Source organism: Oncorhynchus gorbuscha, linkage group LG06 (genome assembly GCF_021184085.1).
Source record: "Oncorhynchus gorbuscha isolate QuinsamMale2020 ecotype Even-year linkage group LG06, OgorEven_v1.0, whole genome shotgun sequence".
NCBI classification, from domain to species: Eukaryota; Metazoa; Chordata; class Actinopteri; order Salmoniformes; family Salmonidae; genus Oncorhynchus; species Oncorhynchus gorbuscha.
Window position 1 is genome coordinate 67,073,784 of NC_060178.1, and position 20,715 is coordinate 67,094,498.

The following is a 20,715-nucleotide window of genomic DNA, read 5'->3' on the forward strand; positions in this document are numbered from 1 at the left end:
GTCCTCCGAGAGAGAGAAAGAAAGAGAGAATTAGAGAGAGCATATGTGGGGTGGCCAGTCCTCTTCTGGCTGTGCCGGGTGGAGATTATAACAGAACGTGGCCAAGATGTTCAAATGTTCATAAATGACCAGCATGGTTGAATAATAGTAAGGCAGAACAGTTGAAACTGGAGCAGGAGCATGGCCAGGTGGACTGGGGACAGCAAGGAGTCATCATGTCAGGTAGTCCTGGGGCATGGTCCTAGGGCTCAGGTCCTCCGAGAGAGAGAAAGAAAGAGAGAAGGAGAGAATTAGAGAACGCACACTTAGATTTACACAGGACACCGAATAGGACAGGAGAAGTACTCCAGATAAACAAACTGATCCTAGCCCCCCGACACATAAACTACTGCAGCATAAATACTGGAGGCTGAGACAGGAGGGGTCAGGAGACACTGTGGCCCCATCCGAGGACACCCCCGGACAGGGCCAAACAGGAAGGATATAACCCCACCCACTTTGCCAAAGCACAGCCCCCACACCACTAGAGGGAAATCTTCAACCACCAACTTACCATCCTGAGACAAGGCCGAGTATAGCCCACAAAGATCTCCGACACGGTACAACCCAAGGGGGGAACCCAGACAGGCCGACCACAACAGTGAATCAACCCACCCAGGTGACGCACCCCCCCCCAGGGACGGCACGAGAGAGCCCCAGCAAGCCAGTGACTCAGCCCCCGTAACAGGGTTAGAGGCAGAGAATCCCAGTGGAAAAAGGGGAACCGGCCAGGCAGAGACAGCAAGGGCGGTTCGTTGCTCCAGAGCCTTTCCGTTCACCTTCCCACTCCTGGGCCAGACTACACTCAATCATATGACCCACTGAAGAGATGAGTCTTCAGTAAAGACTTAAAGGTTGAGACCGAGTTTGCGTCTCTGACATGGGTAGGCAGACCGTTCCATAAAATGGAGCTCTATAGGAGAAAGCCCTGCCTCCAGCTGTTTGCTTAGAAATTCTAGGGACAATTAGGAGGCCTGCGTCTTGTGACCGTAGCGTACGTGTAGGTATGTACGGCAGGACCAAATCAGAGAGGTAGGTAGGAGCAAGCCCATGTAATGCTTTGTAGGTTAGCAGTAAAACCTTGAAATCAGCCCTTGCTTTGACAGGAAGCCAGTGTAGAGAGGCTAGCACTGGAGTAATATGAACAAATTTTTTGGTTCTAGTCAGGATTCTAGCAGCCGTATTTAGCACTAACTGAAGTTTATTTAGTGCTTTATCCGGGTAGCCGGAAAATAGAGCATTGCAGTAGTCTAACCTAGAAGTGACAAAAGCATGGATTAATTTTTCTGCATCATTTTTGGACAGAAAGTTTCTGATTTTTGCAATGTTACGTAGATGGAAAAAATCTATGTTATGTTATGGTGCATAAATGTATTTTGTCCCCCTACACCAAACGCGATCACAACACGCAGGTTAAAATAGCAAAACAAACGCTGAACCAATGACATTCATTTGGGGACAGGTCGAAAATAATTAAACATGTATGGCAATTTAGCTATTTAGCTTGCACTTGCTAGCTAATTTGTCCTATTTAGCTAGCTTGCTGTTGGTAGCTAATTTGTCCTGGGATATAAACATTGAGTTGTTATTTTATCTTAAATGCACAAGCTCCTTTACTCTGCCAATTAATCCACACGTAAAACGGCCAACCGAATCATTTCTATTACCACGACTAACAGCAAAATAGTTTGTCTTTCAATCACCCACGTGGGTATAACCAATGAGGAGATGGCACATGGGTACCTGCTTCTATAAACCCATGAGGAGATGAGAGAGGCAGGACTTTCAGCGTGATCTGCGTCAGAAATAGAAAGGAGTTCTATTTTAGCTCTGGGCACCGTTGCCGCGCAAAGGGACTATTGACTGTATGGCAGCGGTTCAAACTTATAAAAGAAACACCCTCGTCCACTTACCCTCGCCTTATGGCCTTGGAGGAATCCCCATCACAATCCTGGAGTGCGGTCCGAATAATTAGCCAAGCAAGGGAAGTTTGCAGCGCAAGCCCCTCAGCCCTCGTTTTTAGTCGTGTTTGCAAGTGTACAATTATATTCACTCCGGGGCCTGAAATTCCCCATAATTCAATATGCGACGATTGTACATCCGCTATGAAATGTCCGGCAAAACTTAGAAACAGTATCAGTGTAGAAGTCAACATACAAATGTAAGTAAAAACTAATGTAAATAGGTTACACAAACACGTCAGGTTAAAGTAATGATGTTGTAACGGCGTTCGTCTGTTGAATGAAGAGAGTCGGACCGAAATGCAGCGTGTAGGTTATTCATGACTTTAATGAAGGAATCGCGGTACATGAAATAACTGAATCTAAATACAAAAAACAACAGAACGGAACGTGAAACTTATTACAGCCTATCTGGTGACTATAACACAGAGACAGAAACAAACACCCACGAATTACAAAGTGAACTCAGGCTACCTAAATACGGTTCCCAATCCGAGACAACGAGAATCACCTGACTCCAATTGAGAACCGCCTCAGGCAGCCAAGCCTAACTAGACACACCCCTAATCATACACAATCCCAATGCTAATAAAACCCCAATACGAACCCAACACATAAACCCATGTCACACCCTGGCCTGACCAAAATATATAACGAAAACACAAAACATATTGACCAAGGCGTGACAGATGTGTTTGTTTGGTTAGCTTTTGTAAATTGTAGAAATAAAACATTTTCCTTATTCAGACATTCCAGCTAGGCAGGCTAACATTATTTAGCTAATTCATTTGCTAGCTATCATACAGTAGGCATATATGAATAAATATATAGTTAATATTAGTAGACATGGAATTTTAATTGACTGTAGTCCATTCTAGTCATGATGATACGTCATCCATAGTGTAGACTTAATTTGAGGTCTGAGGGGATAGGGTGTCTTTTAAGGGTTTGGATTGCAACCTAGTTGTGTTCCATTTGTGTTCTGCTCTTTAACCTCAACAAAAATCTCATAATTAAAATACCTCAAGCATACAAGTATTTTACACCATTTTAAAGATACATCTCTCATTAATCCAGCCACAGTGTCTGATTTCAAAAAGGATTTACAGTGAAAGCACCACAAACGATTATGTTAGGTCACCACCAAGGTCACCACAGAAAAACACAGCGATTTTTCCCAGCCAACGAGAGTCACAAAAAGCAGAAATAGAGATAAAACGAATCACTAACCTTTGATGATCTTCATCAGATGACACTCATAGGACTTCATGTTACACAATACATGTATGTTTTGTTTGAAAAAGTTCATATTTAGTTCAAATCTGAGTTTACATTGGCGTGTTACGTTCAGTAGTTCTAAAACATGCGGTGATATTGCAGAGAGCCACATCAATTTACAGAAATACTCATAATAAACATTGATAAAGCTATGACTATTATACATGGCACTTTAGATAAACTTCTCCTTAATGCAACCGCTGTGTCACATTTTTAAAAAAGCATTACGGAGAAAGCAAACCATGCAATAATCTGAGTACAGCCTTTAGACAACAAAGCAGCCAAAAAGATACCCGCCATATTGGGTAGTCAACATTACTCCGAAATAGCATTTTAAATACTCACTTACCTTTGATGATCTTCATCAGAATGCACTCCCAGGAATCCCAGTTCCACCATACATGTTTTGATTTGTTCGTTAATGTCCATCTGTTATTTCCAAATATCTTATTTTGTTAGGGCGTTTGGTAAACAAATTCAAAAGCTCGTTCAGGTTGCGCCGAACGTTGGACGAAAAGTTCAAAAACTTCAGTTACAGCCCGTAGAAACATGGCAACATAAGTATGGAATCATTCTTTAGGATGTAAACTTCATCAATGTTCTAACAGGACAATTCCTTTGTCTGTACAAATGAAGTGGAACGTACCTACCTTTCACGTGAGCGCGCCAAGCCGAGGCTGTGGCACTCTGCCAGACCACTTACTCAAAGAGCCCTTATGAGCCACTCCTTCAGAGTAGAATCCTCAAAACAAAATACTGTTGACAGCTAGTGGAAGCCTTGGGAAGTGAAACATAACTAATATCACCCTGTATCTTCAATGGGGGCTGAGTTGTAAAACTACAAACCTCAGATTTCCCACTTCCTGGTTGGATTTTTCTCAGGATTTCGCCTGCCATATGAGTTCTGTTATACTCACAGACATCATTCAAACAGTTTTAGAAACTTCAGAGTGTTTTCTATGAAATACTAATAATAATATACATATATTAGCATCTGGGACAGAGTAGGAGGCAGTTCACTCTGGGCACGCTTCATCCAAAAGTGAAAATGCTGCTACCTATCCCCAAAAATTTAATCACATCTAAGTTAACTCAACCGTCACGCGGGGGAGTACACCAAGGTTAAAAACACTAATATTCAGGTTGAAGAACCACTTTGACCCTTTCAGAGTTCTACAGTATATTTCTGTTTTAAAACACATTCTGGTTCTTGAAACACTTACATTGGGTTTACATTCAAACAACCTCCAAACACCACATCTTAGCTTAGGTGCAATACTTCTTACATGGTTTCATTTGACAATCATGGGGTTTTTAGAATTTATATTTTTAAAGTGTAGATGGGTCCATACAATGTAGCCTATACCTGAAACAATCATATAATAATTGACACCAGGAAAAAAAGTGGATTTAAGGTACAATTGTCTGAAAAAAAAGACATATTTTAAGAACAACAATCTCAACATCAAACTTCTATGCACAATTGGGATCACAAAATCAGAGAGACACTCATGCACTGTGCAACTTCACCTAGGTGCCTCCATACAATGCAAAGTGCATTAGCCATCTAAAAATAATTAATTCAACAACAAACGTTTATCCACAATAAGGATTACCTAAGCAGAGAGTCACTCATCTGATCAACAAGCAGCACAGCAGCTAGACTAATGTTTCATTAGCCAACTCAAAAAACACAGAGAGGCTTTGTTGTGTTAATCTAATGGAACATTGATTTAATGGAAATCTGTTTTTCCCAATAAAATAAGTGGAAGTAGGGAAGGAAAATTGGAAATGTTAAAGAGGCAATACTCTATCAGTAATTGGTAATCAAGGAACTATACACTTCAACAGCTTACTCCAAGAACAATTTTAAATATTACAATTTGAACCTCGGGGCAATTTAACAGACTGACTCCCCCTCGAGCTACAAAACTTCAATTACCAAACGTTTATAATCTTTCTCACAAAGGAACCAGACCCAGAGATGGATGGAGACACAAGTAACCTTTTTCAAATTTGAGGTGGTTGTTTTTCTGCAAGATCTTACTTTTTTCCATGACTGGGATATAAATAGATTTAAAGGTATTTTCAGTAGAAGCAGGCTTGCACATACAGTGGGGCAAAAAAGTATTTAGTCAGCCACCAATTGTGCAAGTTCTCCCACTTAAAAAGATGAGAGAGGCCTGTAATTTCAATCATAGGTACACTTCAAATTTGACAGACATAGTTTATGAATGTATTTGCGAATTATGGTGGAAAATAAGTATTTGGGCATTAACAAAAGTGTATCTCAATACTTTTTTATATACCCTTTGTTGGCAATGACAGAGGTCAAACGTTTTCTGTAAGTCTTCACAAGGTTTTCACACACTGTTGCTGGTATTTTGGCCCATTCCTCCATGCAGATATCCTGCTTCTTACGAAGCCACTGTCATGTATTGTATTGTCATGTCTTGTCCCTGTGCTTTCTCTTCTCTTCGTTTCCCCCTGCTGGTCTTATTAGGTTTCTTTCTCTCTCTCTATTCCTCTCTCTCTCTATCGTTCCGTTCCTGCTCCCAGCTGTTCCTCATTCTCCTAACGACCTCGTTTACTCTTTCACACCTGTCCCCTATTTTTCCCTCTGATTAAGTCTCTATTTCTCTCTCTGTTTCTGCTTCTGTCCTTGTCGGATTATTGTTTGCTGTTTGCTTTGCTTTTGTTCCGTCCAGTTGTATTCTGCCTCGTCATCAGATACTACGTGTGAGCAGGTGTCTCTATCCTCTATGGCCCGCGCCTACCCGAAGGGACCTGCAGTCTGTTGCCGCTAGCCCTGCAACTCTCCTCAACAACTAGAAGGGGGACTCTCCTGTTAAACTAGAGGATTTGTGTTTTCCCTGTTTGGACTTCCCCTGTAATGATTGAGGATTTATGTTTTCCCTGTTTGGACATTAAAAGACTCTGTTTCCGTTATATCGCTTTTGGGTCCTCACTCACCTGCATAACAGCCACTCCTTCATTCCTCGGGCGGTGTGTTTGGGATCATTGTCATGCTGAAAGACCCAGCCACATTTCATCTTCAATGCCCTTGCTGATGTAAGGAGGTTTTCACTCATAATCTCACGATGCATGGCCCAATTCATTCGTTCCTTTACACGGATCAGTCGTCCTGGTCCCTTTGCAGAAATACAGCCCCAAAGCATGATGTTTCCACCCCCATGCTTCACAGTAGGTATGGTGTTCTTTGGATGCAACTCACCATTCTTTGTCCTCCAAATATGACGAGTTGAGTTTTTACCAAAAAGTTATATTTTGGTTTCATCTGACCATATGACATTCCTCCAATCTTCTTCTGGATCATACAAATGCTCTCTAGAAAACTTCAGACGGGCCTGGACATGTACTGGCTTAAGCAGGGGGACACGTCTGGCACTGCAGGATTTGAGTCCCTGGCGGCGTAGTGTGTTACTGATGGTAGGCTTTGTTACTTTGGTCCCAGCTCTCTGCAGGTCATTCACTAGGTCCCCCCCATGTGATTTGGGGATTTTTGCTCACCGTGTGATCATTTTGATGGTGAGATCTTGCGTGGAGCCCCAGATCGAGGGAGATTATAAGTGCTCTTGTATATCTTCCATTTCCTAATAATTGCTCCCACAGTTGATTTCTTCAAACCAAGCTGCTTACCTATTGCAGATTCAGTCTTCCCAGCCTGGTGCAGGTCTACAATTTTGTTTCTGGTGTCCTTTGACAGCTCCTTGGTCTTGGCCATAGTGGAGTTTGGAGTGTGACTGTGTGAGGTTGTGGACAGGTGTCTTTTATACTGATAACAAGTTCAAACAGGTGCCATTAATACAGGTAACGAGTGGAGGACAGAGGAGCCTCTTAACCTTTTGTAACTAGGGAGCAGTATTTTAATTTGTGGATAAAAAACGTTTGCCATGTTTCTGTCGATATTATGGAGCTAATTTGGAAAAAAAGTTTTGCGTTGTAGTGACTGCATTTTCCGGTCAATTTCTCAGCCAAACGTGAAGAACAAACGGAGCTATTTCGCCTACAAAAATAAGATTTGTGGAAAAAAGGAACATTTGCTATCTAACTGGGAGTCTCCTGAGTGAAAACAAGGTAAATGATTTAACTGTGGGAGCAATTATTAGGAAATGGAAGACATACAAGACCACTGATAATCTCCCTCGATCTGGGGCGCCACGTAAGATCTCACCCCGTGGGGTCAAAATGATCACAAGAACGGTGAGCAAAAATCCCAGAACCACACAGGGGACCTAGTGAATGACCTGCAGAGAACTGGGACCAAAGTAACAAAGCCTACCATCAGTAACACACTACGCCGCCAGGCACTCAAATCCTGCAGTGCCAGACGTGTCCCCCCGCTTTAGCCAGTACATGTCCAGGCCCGTCTGAAGTTTGCTAGAGAGCATTTGGATGATCCAGAAGAAGATTGGGAGAATGTCATATGGTCAGATGAAACCAAAATATAACTTTTTGGTAAACTCAACTCGTCGTGTTTGGAGGACAAAGAATGCTGCGTTGCATCCAAAGAACCCCATACCTACTGTGAATCATGGGGGTGGGTACATCATGCTTTGGGGCTGTTTTTCTGCAAAGGGACCAGAACGACTGATCCGTGTAAAGGAAAGAATGAATGGGGCCATGTATCTTGAGATTTTGAGTGAAAACCTCCTTCCATCAGCAAGGGCATTGAAGATGAAACGTGGCTGGGTCTTTCAGCATGACAATAATCCCAAACACACCGCCCGGGCAATGAAGGAGTGGCTTCGTAAGAAGCATTTCAAGATCCAGATCTCAACCCCATAGAAAATTTTGGGAGGGAGTTGAAAGACTGTGTTGCCCAGCAACAGCCCCAAAACATCACTGCTCTAGAGGAGATCTGCATGGAGGAATTTGCCAAAATACCAGCAACAGTGTGTGAAAACCTTGTGTAGACTTACAGAAAACGTTTGACCTCTGTCATTGCCAACAAAGGGTATATAACAAAGTAAATTATTAAACTTTTGTTATTAACCAAATACTTATTTTGCACCATAATTTGCAAATAGATTCATTAAAAATCCTACAATATGATTTTCTGGATTTTTTTTCTCATTTTGTCTGTCATAGTTGAAGTGTACCTATGATGAAAATTACAGGCCTCTCTCATCTTATTAAGTGGGAGAACATGCACAATCGGTGGCTGACTAAATACTTTTTTGCCCCACTGTATATATTCTTAGAGCTTGGGTCTATTTTCCTGAATTTCCACCTGACTGATGTGCCCAAAGTAAACTGCCTGTTGCTCATGGCGAGAAGCCAGGATATGCATATAATTGGTAGCATTGGATAGAAAATGTTAAAATCATTTCTGAGACTATAACACAATTGATATGGCAGGCGGAGAAAGTGGATAAAGAAATGTGTATCTGATAATCACACGCTGCTATTTATTGCTAACCAGCAGATGTCACTAATCTGCATTGTGAACAGGTAATGAAGCTCTGAGTAATGAACCGTTTTCTGGTACAATTTGGTGAAAGCAATGAAGCCTTCAGAATGCCTCAGTTACCCAACACTGCTGGTGGTTTGAACACTGTATGACAATGCCTGCCCAAATAGTATATAATGGAAAATTGTCAAATGCATAGAACAATGTTAAACGTTATGACACTTCAAAAAAAGGGTTTGCATTCTGCTCTGGACAGGTTTGAAAACATCGTAAAGGTGTTTAGAAACTTTAAGGAGAGGAAACAATACCAAATGAGAAGGTTTCTAATTCTGCACTAAACATGACCTTTTTTGTTAGTTCTCCATGTCCCTGGCAAGGTGTTTCACAATACTTGATTAAGTGGTGTTAGAACACACCGTGTTTTAAATCATCAATGTTTTAAAACATCTCAGGATGATTTGTTTCAATACTCCGGCCAAGTTAAGGTTTTGTCTCCTTCAACTTGGTGGCAGCTCAGTTGCCACTAGTGTTGGTGTTAGAAAAACACTTCATTTTAAGTGTACCACTAGGTGGCTCCACTTTTAGGACTAATCCACGCTGAGCGAGGACAGGATGTGTCTAGTTATGGAGGAAGGGATCACTGTGATATTCATCATAGTTATATGTATGAACAATGACCTTACATTCTAGGTCACATTGAAACGACATGGCCTGTGTAGTCCTGGTCGATACCCAGCCTCTGGTTACAGAGAAACAGTGTTGACGATGTGTCCAGTCATGTGTTTGATGCAGAAGATACAGGATCTCAGCACGTTTTAGGGTGCAGTTTAGTTTTAGTTCTATACGTTGTGGGGGTTTCTCCAGCTTCCACTGCCACTACTCAGTTTGTATTGATTTTCACTAGTTATCATTCCCTATAAAATCGGTCCAACTCCCATTATGTATTTGTGTTTGTGCGAGAGAGAGGGAGAGTGAGAGAGTCCTTCCCTCTCCTATCGGTCTTTCTCTCACACACTCTCTCATCCCTTTCTCTCCAATTCCATTTTCCTCCTCTGTGTCCATTTTCTCATTACGATAAGTTGTGTTCTCTTCCAAACAGCTTTGCTTTGGCGCTTGCTGGTTGCACAATGGTTGGCTGGGTGCTTCCACTCCCCCTGCTCAGTTTGTATTGATTTTCACTGGTAATCACTCTCTATACAATTGGTCTAACTCTCATGATGCATTTGTGTGTTTGTGTTTGTTTTGGTGTTTGCGTGTGCGAGCAAGAGGGAAAGTCCTTCCCTCTGGTGTATGTGTCTGCTGCCTCCTGTCTGTTGTGTTCTCTTCCAAATAGCTTTGCTTTGGTGCTTGCTGGTTGGGCAATTGATCCCTCGTCTTTTGGGCTCTCGTACCCCTTTTCATATTGAATCAAGTTAACTCGCTACACACCTCCTGACTTCTTCACAATTTAGCTTTTTAGGATTTGCCCTGGCCGGCCAGATAAGTGGATAAATCTATAAGCAGTTTTGCTGTGGTGTGTGTATATGTCTATACCAACTTCAACAATAGGTTTCACACCATATTACCAACCTGAAGACCATTACGGGTTGTGGTATTTAGGGAGTTCAGCATGACTAAGCAATGTTGAGTCGTATGAATACAGAACTCGTATGAATACAGAATTCCAAGGGTGGGTCAGTTATCAGGAAGTGTCTCTGATATTCTCTTCTAACTCCGGGATTTTACCCGAGAGGGGAAAGTCCCAGACAGAGAATATTGGAAAACCAACACCCTGGACAAGATGTCAACACTAAATGAAATATGGTGTTGTCTTTGGATGATTTTCAAGAGACAATTGTATGTAGAAAATAGGCTAACTATGTTGTGATGAATGTATCTTTAGAAGTGTTTCCTACTTCCATGCCAAATAACATCCATCCAAAGATGTATTTAGTTGTATTTAGAAGATTTTGTAGAGCTGTTAGTTATTATGATTAACTTACTCTCTATTCCTTCACTCCCCTCCCCCTTTCCTCTACTCTAATGTTTTTTCTCTCCTCTAACATCAAACATCTTCTCCAAACCAACAATTTCATGCTATTCTTTTCTCCCATGGTCCTTTTCTGCTTTCCTTATGGCACCACTAACTCTGATCTCTACAGATTGGCGGTACGAGGGTAAGAGAGCAACCCTTTACTTTTCCTCATTCTCTCTATCTTGTTTTGTCTCTGTGTGCTCAGAGTCATTTCCATCTGTGCAGCTCCCTGTATTGAACACTGTGCTCATGTTGTCACCCCACATGGTTGTCATGTATTGTCGTCATGTATTGTTGTGAGTTGGTCATCACTGTGCTTTTGTATCAGTGTCCTTCAACCCATCAACGTGCTTCAACATTAATAGAAAGGATGAAACTATTCATAACCAGTTAAGACAGCTGCTATCAGCTTATGACATTGAGGCTCTTTGTGGTATTGGTGCGTTTGTTTTATTGCCTTCTCTCTCTCCACCGTACAGAATGTAAACTGTCCCGGTCTGGCCCTCCTGCTACCATAGTGACCATTGATGAAGAGAGCCCCAATGGTACGTACGGCCTTTGTTTTCTCTTCAATATATGCCATTCATAACATACCCCAAACTTCTGAACAGTAGTGTGACTTAGAAATGTCTTAGGTTTTGAAAGAAAAGCACATTTTTTGTCCATTTAAAATAACATCAAATTGATCAGAAGTACAGTGTAGACATTGTTAATGGTTTAAATGACTATTTTAGCTGGAAACGGATCATTTTTTATGGCATATCTACATTGGCGTACAGAGGCCCATTATCAGCAACCATCACCCCTGTGATGCAATGGCACGTTGTGTTCGCTAATCCAAGTTTATCATTTTAACAGGCTAATTAAAAAACAATTTTGCAATTATGTTAGCACAGCTGAAAACTGTCGTCCTGATTAAAGAAGCAATGCAACTGTCCTTTTTTAGACTAGTTGGGTATCTGGATCATCAGAATTTGTGGGTTCGATTACAGGCTCAAAATGGCCAGAAACGAATAACTTTCTTCTGAAACCTGTCAGTCTATTCTTGTTCTGAGAAATGAAGGCTGCGTTGCGACACCGTGTATAGCTTTGTGAAATGTTAGGCTTGACATAAGAAAATAAAGACCAGGCCTACCAATACAAATGTGTCCATTAGCTAAAGAAAAGCTATACAAGAAAGCCAATCATCGATTCGATAGGCATGCAGCCGCATGGACATGGCTGCCGCTGTGCAAATTAGAAGTAGCCCAAAAACCTGCAACCCGCGACCAATACATTTTCACCCTCTGCATTGTTTTCGAAGTAGCACAATGCAGGAAAACCGCAGACATGGCAACCCTGACTCCTTTCGCATTCCATCTTTCCCCGTTCCTCTGGAGAGTATATCTAATTACCCAGAAACATGACAGTGAAGTAAGACATTCTCAATTGTTTAATTTCATTCACACATTTTAATTAAGAAAATCTAGATGTGTTATTTTGTCTCTGGTGCACACCTGTTTGCCTCTTTTCTTTTGGTTGCATAACACATTTTTTAAGGGTCTCACATTGATATGAAGCTGTAATGACTGTGTCCTGTAATTATAGAATGGTTACTATGCTAAAAGAAGGGCTCTGACTATTCTTGTTTCAGTGCTGTGATGTTAGTTGTAATTCTGTGATGTGCCTTCACTTTTTCTGGCTGAGAGGCTGGTTTGGTATTCTGTAGCCGTCTCTCTGTGATTCAAATGTCTGGCAGCAGAGTAAAGAGAGAAAGACGGAGTGTGTGTGTGTGTGTGTGTGTGTGTGTGTGTGTGTGTGTGTGTGTGTGTGTGTGTGTGTGTGTGTGTGTGTGTGTGTGTGTGTGTGTGTGTGTGTGTGTGTGTGTGTGTGTGTGTGTGTGTGTGTGTGTGTGTGTGTGTGTGTGTGTGTGTGTGTGTGTAAGCAATGTGCACATATCTGTGTGTGCCCTGTTAAAATAATTGCAAGGGCAGCAATATGTAATTAGAGAGTGTGGCTGAAAGGACAGGATTTGTCCCAAACACCTGCTTCTTCTCTGGATTAGAGAGAGAGGACCAGGGGAGGGAGAGGGAAAGAGAGAGATTGAGAGGGGTATGGGGGAGATGAGAATGGTGCAAAGAGAGAGGGTAGAATGTGTGGACAGTGTGCATACTGTAAACTCTTGGAAAAAATTGTTCCAAAAGGGTTCTTCGGCTGGAACCAAATGGGTTCTACCTGAAACAAACAATGATTCTTCAAAGGGTTCTCTTATGGGGACATCTGAAGAACCCTTTTTGGTTCTAGATGGCACCTCTTTTCTAATAGCGTAGGTGCTTGCATTCTTGCCTCCGTGCATGTGATGTGCTAGTAAATGAAAATGTGCATATAATCTACCCAGGCTTTCCATTTTACTGTTGTTTTTTATATAATGTATCACAATGGCCTCGTGTTTGAATCTACATGCTAATTCAGTGGAACATCAAATCTTTAGTGGAAGGGTAGAACACCAGTTGATATTTCTCTCTGTGTCCACCCATTTAGTCTAGTGGGGTTGCTAGTGTAGTGTTTTGATATTGTGAAGCATATTCCTCCATTTGATGGGTAAATAAAGGCCACAATTACAGTATTATGCTGAGATAAATGGTCAGATTAATTAGCCGTGTTCTTGTGCTAAATTACTTACCCTCATTAGAGGCTATAGAGATGAGTTTGTTTGAAGTATAGCAAGAATTCTGCATCTTCATTTACATGCACTTAAATTCTTTGTTTGGATTTGTGCTTTTTCATGTGAAAACCTCTCTCTTATGAAAACCAAATGAGAACATCAACTCCCAAAACGGATCACTAAATCAAATGAAATATACTCATTCTATTCATATTTCCAATATTATATAAAACCCTAATAGAGAACTCATCTGAACAGCATACAGTGCATTCCCAACTGCCATGCAATTTTATAATAAGTAGAAAGAAATGCCTCTGACTTCCTTTACTTTTTCTCAAGTCTATTCTGACATGACTTTACAGCCCCCACTACATTATTCAATTGCCTCTCCCAGAGTGTGAGAGCATTTCCATGTTAGATTAAGGTTTCAGAATTATCAGTATATTTGTCATTTTGGATTCACATCTCTCTTATGAAATCCTGGGGTAAATTTTCACAAAAACAGCATCCACTCCTTTAAGTTGCTATCTACAGTACAATTGACTTTACTGTAATAGTTTTGTAGCCACATAAGTAATACAGATTAAAAGGTTCAAATGTAATTGTTTTTTATTTCTCTGTTTTGTTGGCTTTGTGTTCATTTTATAATACTTTACATTTCTAATTATAATGGGATATTGGTGTATTTTACTGATTTAATATGAAACGCGTTGGGAAGTGATCCTGATTGTCTTAATACTCTCATTAGACTGAGTCGTAATTAAAGGGATAGGTCATCCTTATTAATAGCTCCATAATTGGAGCTCATTCATTTTTCTAAATTGTCAACTAAATCAGCACGTAGCTTGTTCCCTTTACTGATTTACCGTAGCCTTGCTTTCAATCGTCCTCATTAGGAAATGCAAATGAAAAGGAGATTTTAAAACGTGCTTTTATATGGGTGTCTTGTGTGTGTGCTTGCACGTGGAAAGCTTTTGTACACTCACTCTGCCAAAACAGTACACAGTTAGTCACTCATCCTTCTCGATAACTTGACACAGTCGTAAACAGATATTGTGTCTGGAAGTAGCATAGGCTAGCTAGCAAGCTAGCCAACTTATTTAGCCAATTAGCTACAGACGGCCAGGGTGCGACCATGGCAAAATTGGTTTGACTTTGGATAGCCTATCTGGTAGGGGCCATCAATATATTACACAATATAAATAGGGCAATGTTGCACACCTTTTAGTTTTCTCATGAAATTATTTTAATATTTATAAATGAATTTCTACAAATTATAGCTGGTTTGAGGTTATGTCATTAATTAAGTTTAAAAATAGTGTTCCATTGACAGTGCCTTCAGAAACTAGTCACAACTCTGAACTTTTTCCACATTTTGTTGTGTTACAGCCTGAATTGATTACATGTAGATTGTGTGTCACTGGTGTAAACACAATACAACCCAAAATGTAAAAGTGGAATTATGTTGTTAGATTTTTTTTTATTACAAAAAAAAAATCTTCAATCTTAAATGCCTTGAGTCAAAAGGTATTCAACACCTTTATTATGGAAAGACTAAATAACTTCAGGAGTACAAATGTGGTTAATAAGTCAGATAATAAGTTGCATGGACTAACTCTGTGTTTAATTATGGTGTTTAACATGATTTTTGAATGACTACCTTATCTCTGTACCCCACATACGTAAGGTCCCTCAGTAGAGCAGTGCATTTCAAACAGATTCAACGACAACGACTAGGTAGGTTTTCCAATGGGTCGCAAAATAAAACATTTTTTTTTTTAAACATTAAACATCCCTTTGATGAAGTTATTAGTTACACGTTGGATGTTGTATCAATACACCAATTCACTACAAAGATACAAGAGTCCTTCCTAACTCAGTTGACGGAGAGGAAGGAAATCGCTCAAAGATTTCACCGTGAGGCCAATGGTGATTTTAAAACAGTTTTAGACTTAAACTGAGGTAACTGAGGATGGATCACCAACATTCCAGTTACTCCACAATACTAACCTAAATGGCAGAGTTAATAGAAGGAAGCTTGTAGAGAATAAAAAAAAACATGCATCCTCTATGCAATAAAGCACTAAAGTAATACTGCAAAAAATGTGGCAATGAAATGAACTTTGTGGCCTGAATGCAAAGCATTATGTTTGGGGAAAAAAAATGAACAAAAAAATAACGGAGCACCACTCTTCATATTTTCAAGGATAATTGTCATCGGCAAGGACAAGGGGGTTTTTCAGGGTAAAAAGAAAGGAATAATGCTAAGCAGAGGCAAAGACCTAGAGGAAAACCTTGTTCAGTCTGCTTTCCAACAGAAAATGAGAAAAATCCATATTTCAGTATGACAATAACCTGAAATGCAAGGTCAATTATACACTAGACTTACTTCCCAACACAGCATTGAATGTTTCTGAGTAGCCTAGTTAAAGTTTGGACTTTAATCGTCTTGAAAAACAATGGCATGACTAAAAATAAAAAAATAAACTTGATAGAGCTTGAATAATTTAAAAAGCGAAAACTGTTAAATATTGTACTGTAATCACTGCCAAAGATGCCAAAGATGATTCTAACATGCCGGGGCATGCACCACTTTGGTTTTAGAAGTGGAGGGATCATAACCTGGTGGCAATCTGGGGGTCCTCCCCGATAATTTTCTGGGGCATCTAAATCTAATTTCCTGCATTTTACACCATCCGATATGCCATCTCTATTTTAGAACAAAAAGTATGCACACAGTCATCAAGCTTCAATTATAATTATATAATACATATTGTGTTGCACCTTTAACCAATAGCCTAACAAATGAAGTCTTGAAAAAATACAAATACTTTTGATTGTCTTTATTAAGATATACTCTATATCACAAATGAGCCAGACTGACGAGCCAGGTCGAGCCACCTGCAGACCCAACACCACCAGTCTAGTTTCCTTCCCACCCCACCTCACCTTATATATTTTTTAATTCACAAGGGAAGGGTTTAAAATATGTATATATAGTTGAAGTCGGAAGTTTACATACACTGGTTGGAGTCATTAAAATTCATTATTCAACCACTCCACACATTTCTTGTTAACAAGCTATAGTTTTAGCAAGTCGATTAGGACATCTACTTTGTGCATGACACAAGTAATTTTTCCAACAATTGTTTACAGACAGGTTATTTCATTTATACACCACTGTATCACAATTCCAGTAGGTCAGAAGTTTACAAACACTAAGTTGACTGCCTTTAAACAGCTTGGAAAATTCCAGAAAATGATGTCATGGCTTTAGAAGCTTCTGATAGGCTAATTGACATAATTTGAGTCAATTGGATGTGTACCTGTGGATGTATTTCAAGGCCTACCTTCAAACTCAGTGCCTCTTTACTTGACACCATGGGAAAGACCTCAGAAAAACACATAGGAACAAAGATTGTACGTTTTGAAGAAATATCCTCTGGTCTGATGAAACCTAAAATAGAACTGTTTGGCTATAATGACCATCGTTATATTTGGAGTTAAAAGGGGGAGGCTGGCAAGCTGAAGAGAGGACACCATCCCAACTGTGAAGCATGGGGGTAGCAGCCTAATGTTGTGGGGTTGCTACCAAATACCAATTGAGTGTATGTAAACTTCTGACCCAGTGGGAATCTGATAAAAGAAATAAAAGCTGAAATAAATCCCTCTTTACTATTATTCTGACATTTCACATTCTTAAAATAAAGTGGTGATCCTAACTGACCTAAGACAGGGAATTTTTACTAGGATTAAATGTCAGGAATTGTGAAATGTAATGTTTAAATGTATTTGGCTAAGGTGTATGTAAACTTCGACTTCAACTGTGTATATATCAACTGTGTATATATACAAGTGTATATATATATATATATATATATATATATACACACATATATATATACACACATATATATAAAACACATACACCTCAAATATACATTAGTACACAGAACCAGAAATCTTCCATATAGTGAATCTCATAGAACTAATAGTACTGTAGAGCTTGTTTTACTTACACACAATATAGCTGGCACCCCAACCCAAAACACCCCACTTTAGGATCTTAGTGAAACATTCATTATTGGAAAATGAACAAGACTTTACTAGAAAATGAAGTACTTAAGAAGGAAGTAGCAGGAATTATTGATAAATATTGGAATTGTGCCCGTGTTATGAAGACGTTTGGAAGTTACTGGGTGCTAATTAAATTTGATATAAGGCCTTTGGTTATTTCAATGGAGAAAGAAATTGCTCGTGCCAAGAGAGAAACAATATGACATCATAAAGGGAATAATGGATTATACTAAAAAAACTGAACTAACTAATCAGGAATTACTGGAGCTATCATCATTGCAAATGCAGTTAGACTGTATCTATGAGGAAAAGGCCCGGGGAGTGTTTGTAAGATCAAGATGAAAATGGATGGAAGAGGGAGAGAAAAACACAAAATATTCATTTAATTTAGAAAAAAGGGCAGGCGAAAAGACTTCCATTTGTAAGTAATGATTAATAATATTCCCAATGAAAATCCAAAATAAATATCTCCGTATGTTGCCCAGTTTTATCTAAATCTGTTACATCAGCCCAGTTAACTTCCAATATGGATATTTTCTTAGACAATGTAGCAAACATTGCTAAGATAGATAATGACTTCAGGGATTTGATGAGTTATCTGAAATTGAGAAGACTATATTAATATAAAAATCTTTAAGGACAATACGTTCCCTGGAAATGATGGTTTAATAAGCAAGTTTTTATAAAGCATTCAATGATAAATTGATTCCTTTCATTGTTCCAAGAATCATTAGAAAAAGGGGAGTTACCGACTTCCTTAAAGCAAGGTGTAATTACTTTGATTCCCAAACCTAATAAGGATAGTCTTTATATGGACAACTGGAGAACCATTAGCCTGTTGAATAATGATGGGAAACTATTTGCCCTTGTATTTGCTAAGAGGTTGTAACAAGGCTTGCATCATACAATTGATAAAGAACGACCTGGTTTTATGCAGGGTCACATTGCTAATAACATAAAGTTGATCTTAGATATGATTGACTATAATGACTTCATCCTTGATGATAGTTTTCTTATGTTTGTTGATTTGTATAATGCTTTTGACACTGTAGAACATATTTATGTTCAAAGCAATACCTTTTTGGGGGTTTGGTGACTTGCCCAATTAGTCCATTTTTATTTTTATTGGTTACTCAAATTATGCCTCTTCATATCAAAAAAGGGAATTTAAGGTGTTTCAGCACTTGGCAATGAATTTAAACGATGTCAACTGGCTGATACCACCATATTTTTGAGAGACTGTAATGAGGTTTCTAAAACAGTTTCTTGTATTGAAGACTTCCTTAGTTTTGGGATTGAAAATTCATATCAATAAATCAGTCTTATTTCCACTCAAGGATTGTGTTTTACAGGAAGTATATGGTATCCCAATTAAAGGTAAGGTTACTCTTCTTGGAATTATATGAGTTATATGCAAGGATGAAAAACAAAGGAGTGAATTAAACTTTAACCCCATTATTGAGAAAACAAAAAAGAAATGTAGTTATTCATTATACGGTCCAGTTTTATTGTCAAAAGCTGAAGGGTTATCCAGATCGGTTTATGTCTCGTTATCACTTGGATTATCCCCTAAAATTGTAAAGGACTTAGATACAAGCCTCTGTGTTCAAAATCAAACACTACTCTCAAATCATAAACAAAGTGATCAAAATTATATACACTCTCAAGCAGTCAGTACACCGAAAAATAGAAAACACATTGTTCAAAACATACAATTCTCAGGGAGAAGTACATTTTTAATCTAAAAAAAATATTCATATTTTTCCGTCATTGTCTTTTGATGAACGAAAACATGTTCTATCATAGTAGCTCAAAATTGATCAGATATTACTACTCTGCTTTGCTCTTTGCAATTTTGTTTTTTGTTCTTCCTCCTCCTTGTACCCCTATGTTTACAGTACTGTACCCTGCATCTCACAAACTTGTCTCTGTGATACTGTAATTCTTATTCTTTGTTGATGTGAACCTGCAACCAGTCAAAATCTATTGAGCAGTCAGTGCTGTTAATAAATGGAAAGCACAATGTTCAGGGCCATACAATTTGTCCATTGTACAGTATACAGCCTACAATGCATTGTACTACAGTAAAAGGGACAAATCAAAGGAGTAAACATGTGATCAATGTGCCTCTTCTTGTCTTTGGGCTGGGTCAGGCCAGAGTATTTCGTCGACATCACAAGCAATATTGTCCCTCCTGAGGCAATGGGGAAAGAAGCCTCTTATATGCCATATCCAGCCCTGACATGATTCATCACCTATATCACCACAGGCTAAATCCATGGCTTGCAACAGATTTACTCTGGTGTAGGGTTGTCTATCATACACTTTCCATCTCCAAGAGGAGAAAAACTCCTCAATCAGATTCAGGAAAGGTGAGTATGGAGGGAGGTACAAGTTCATATACTGCCCATTGATGTTAAACCATTCCCTTACCTGAGCAGCTCGGTGGAAAATGACATTGTCCCACACTATCACATGGGTGGGAATGGGATTCTCATTTAGCTCTTGACAATCATTAAGTGGAACGACATTTATTGGATATTTCAAACTTTTTTAACAAATCAAAAACTGAAAAATTGGGCGTGCAAAATTATTCAGCCCCTTTACTTTCAGTGCAGCAAACTCTCTCCAGAAGTTCAGTGAGGATCTCTGAATGATCCAATGTTGACCTAAATGACTAATGATGATAAATACAATCCACCTGTGTGTAATCAAGTCTCCGTATAAATTCACCTGCACTGTGATAGTCTCAGAGGTCCGTTAAAAGCGCAGAGAGCATCATGAAGAACAAGGAACACTCCAGGCAGGTCCGAGATACTGTTATGAAGAAGTGTAAAGCTGGATTTGGATACAGAAATATTTCCCAAGCTTTAAACATCCCAAAGAGCACTGTGCAAGCGATAATATTGAAATGGAAGGAGTATCAGACCACTGCAAATCTACCAAGACCTGGCCGTCCCTCTAAACTTTCAGCTCATACAAGGAGAAGACTGATCAGAGATGCAGACAAGAGGCCCATGATCACTCTGGATTAACTGCAGAGATCTACAGCTGAGGTGGGAGACTCTGTCCATAGGACAACAATCAGTCGTATATTGCACAAATCTGGCCTTTATGGAAGAGTGGCAAGAAGAAAGCCATTTCTTAAAGATATCCATAAAAAGTGTCATTTAAAGTTTGCCACAAGCCACCTGGGAGACACACCAAACATGTGGAAGAAGGTGCTCTGGTCAGATGAAACCAATATTGAATGTGCGATGAATATTTT

The 20,715-nt window shown here is 39.5% G+C and overlaps 1 protein-coding gene across 2 annotated transcripts in view; it reads left to right on the forward strand.

Annotated features, from left to right (window-relative positions):
- LOC124038254 (protocadherin-15-like) overlaps positions 1-20,715 on the forward strand; it is a 275,775-nt gene that overhangs the window by 30,895 nt on the left and 224,165 nt on the right. For both annotated transcript variants that reach the window (XM_046353882.1, XM_046353881.1), the window contains exon 3: positions 11,206-11,271. In XM_046353882.1, coding sequence (XP_046209838.1) covers positions 11,206-11,271 — 66 coding nt within the window. The remainder of the gene's footprint in view (positions 1-11,205; positions 11,272-20,715) is intronic.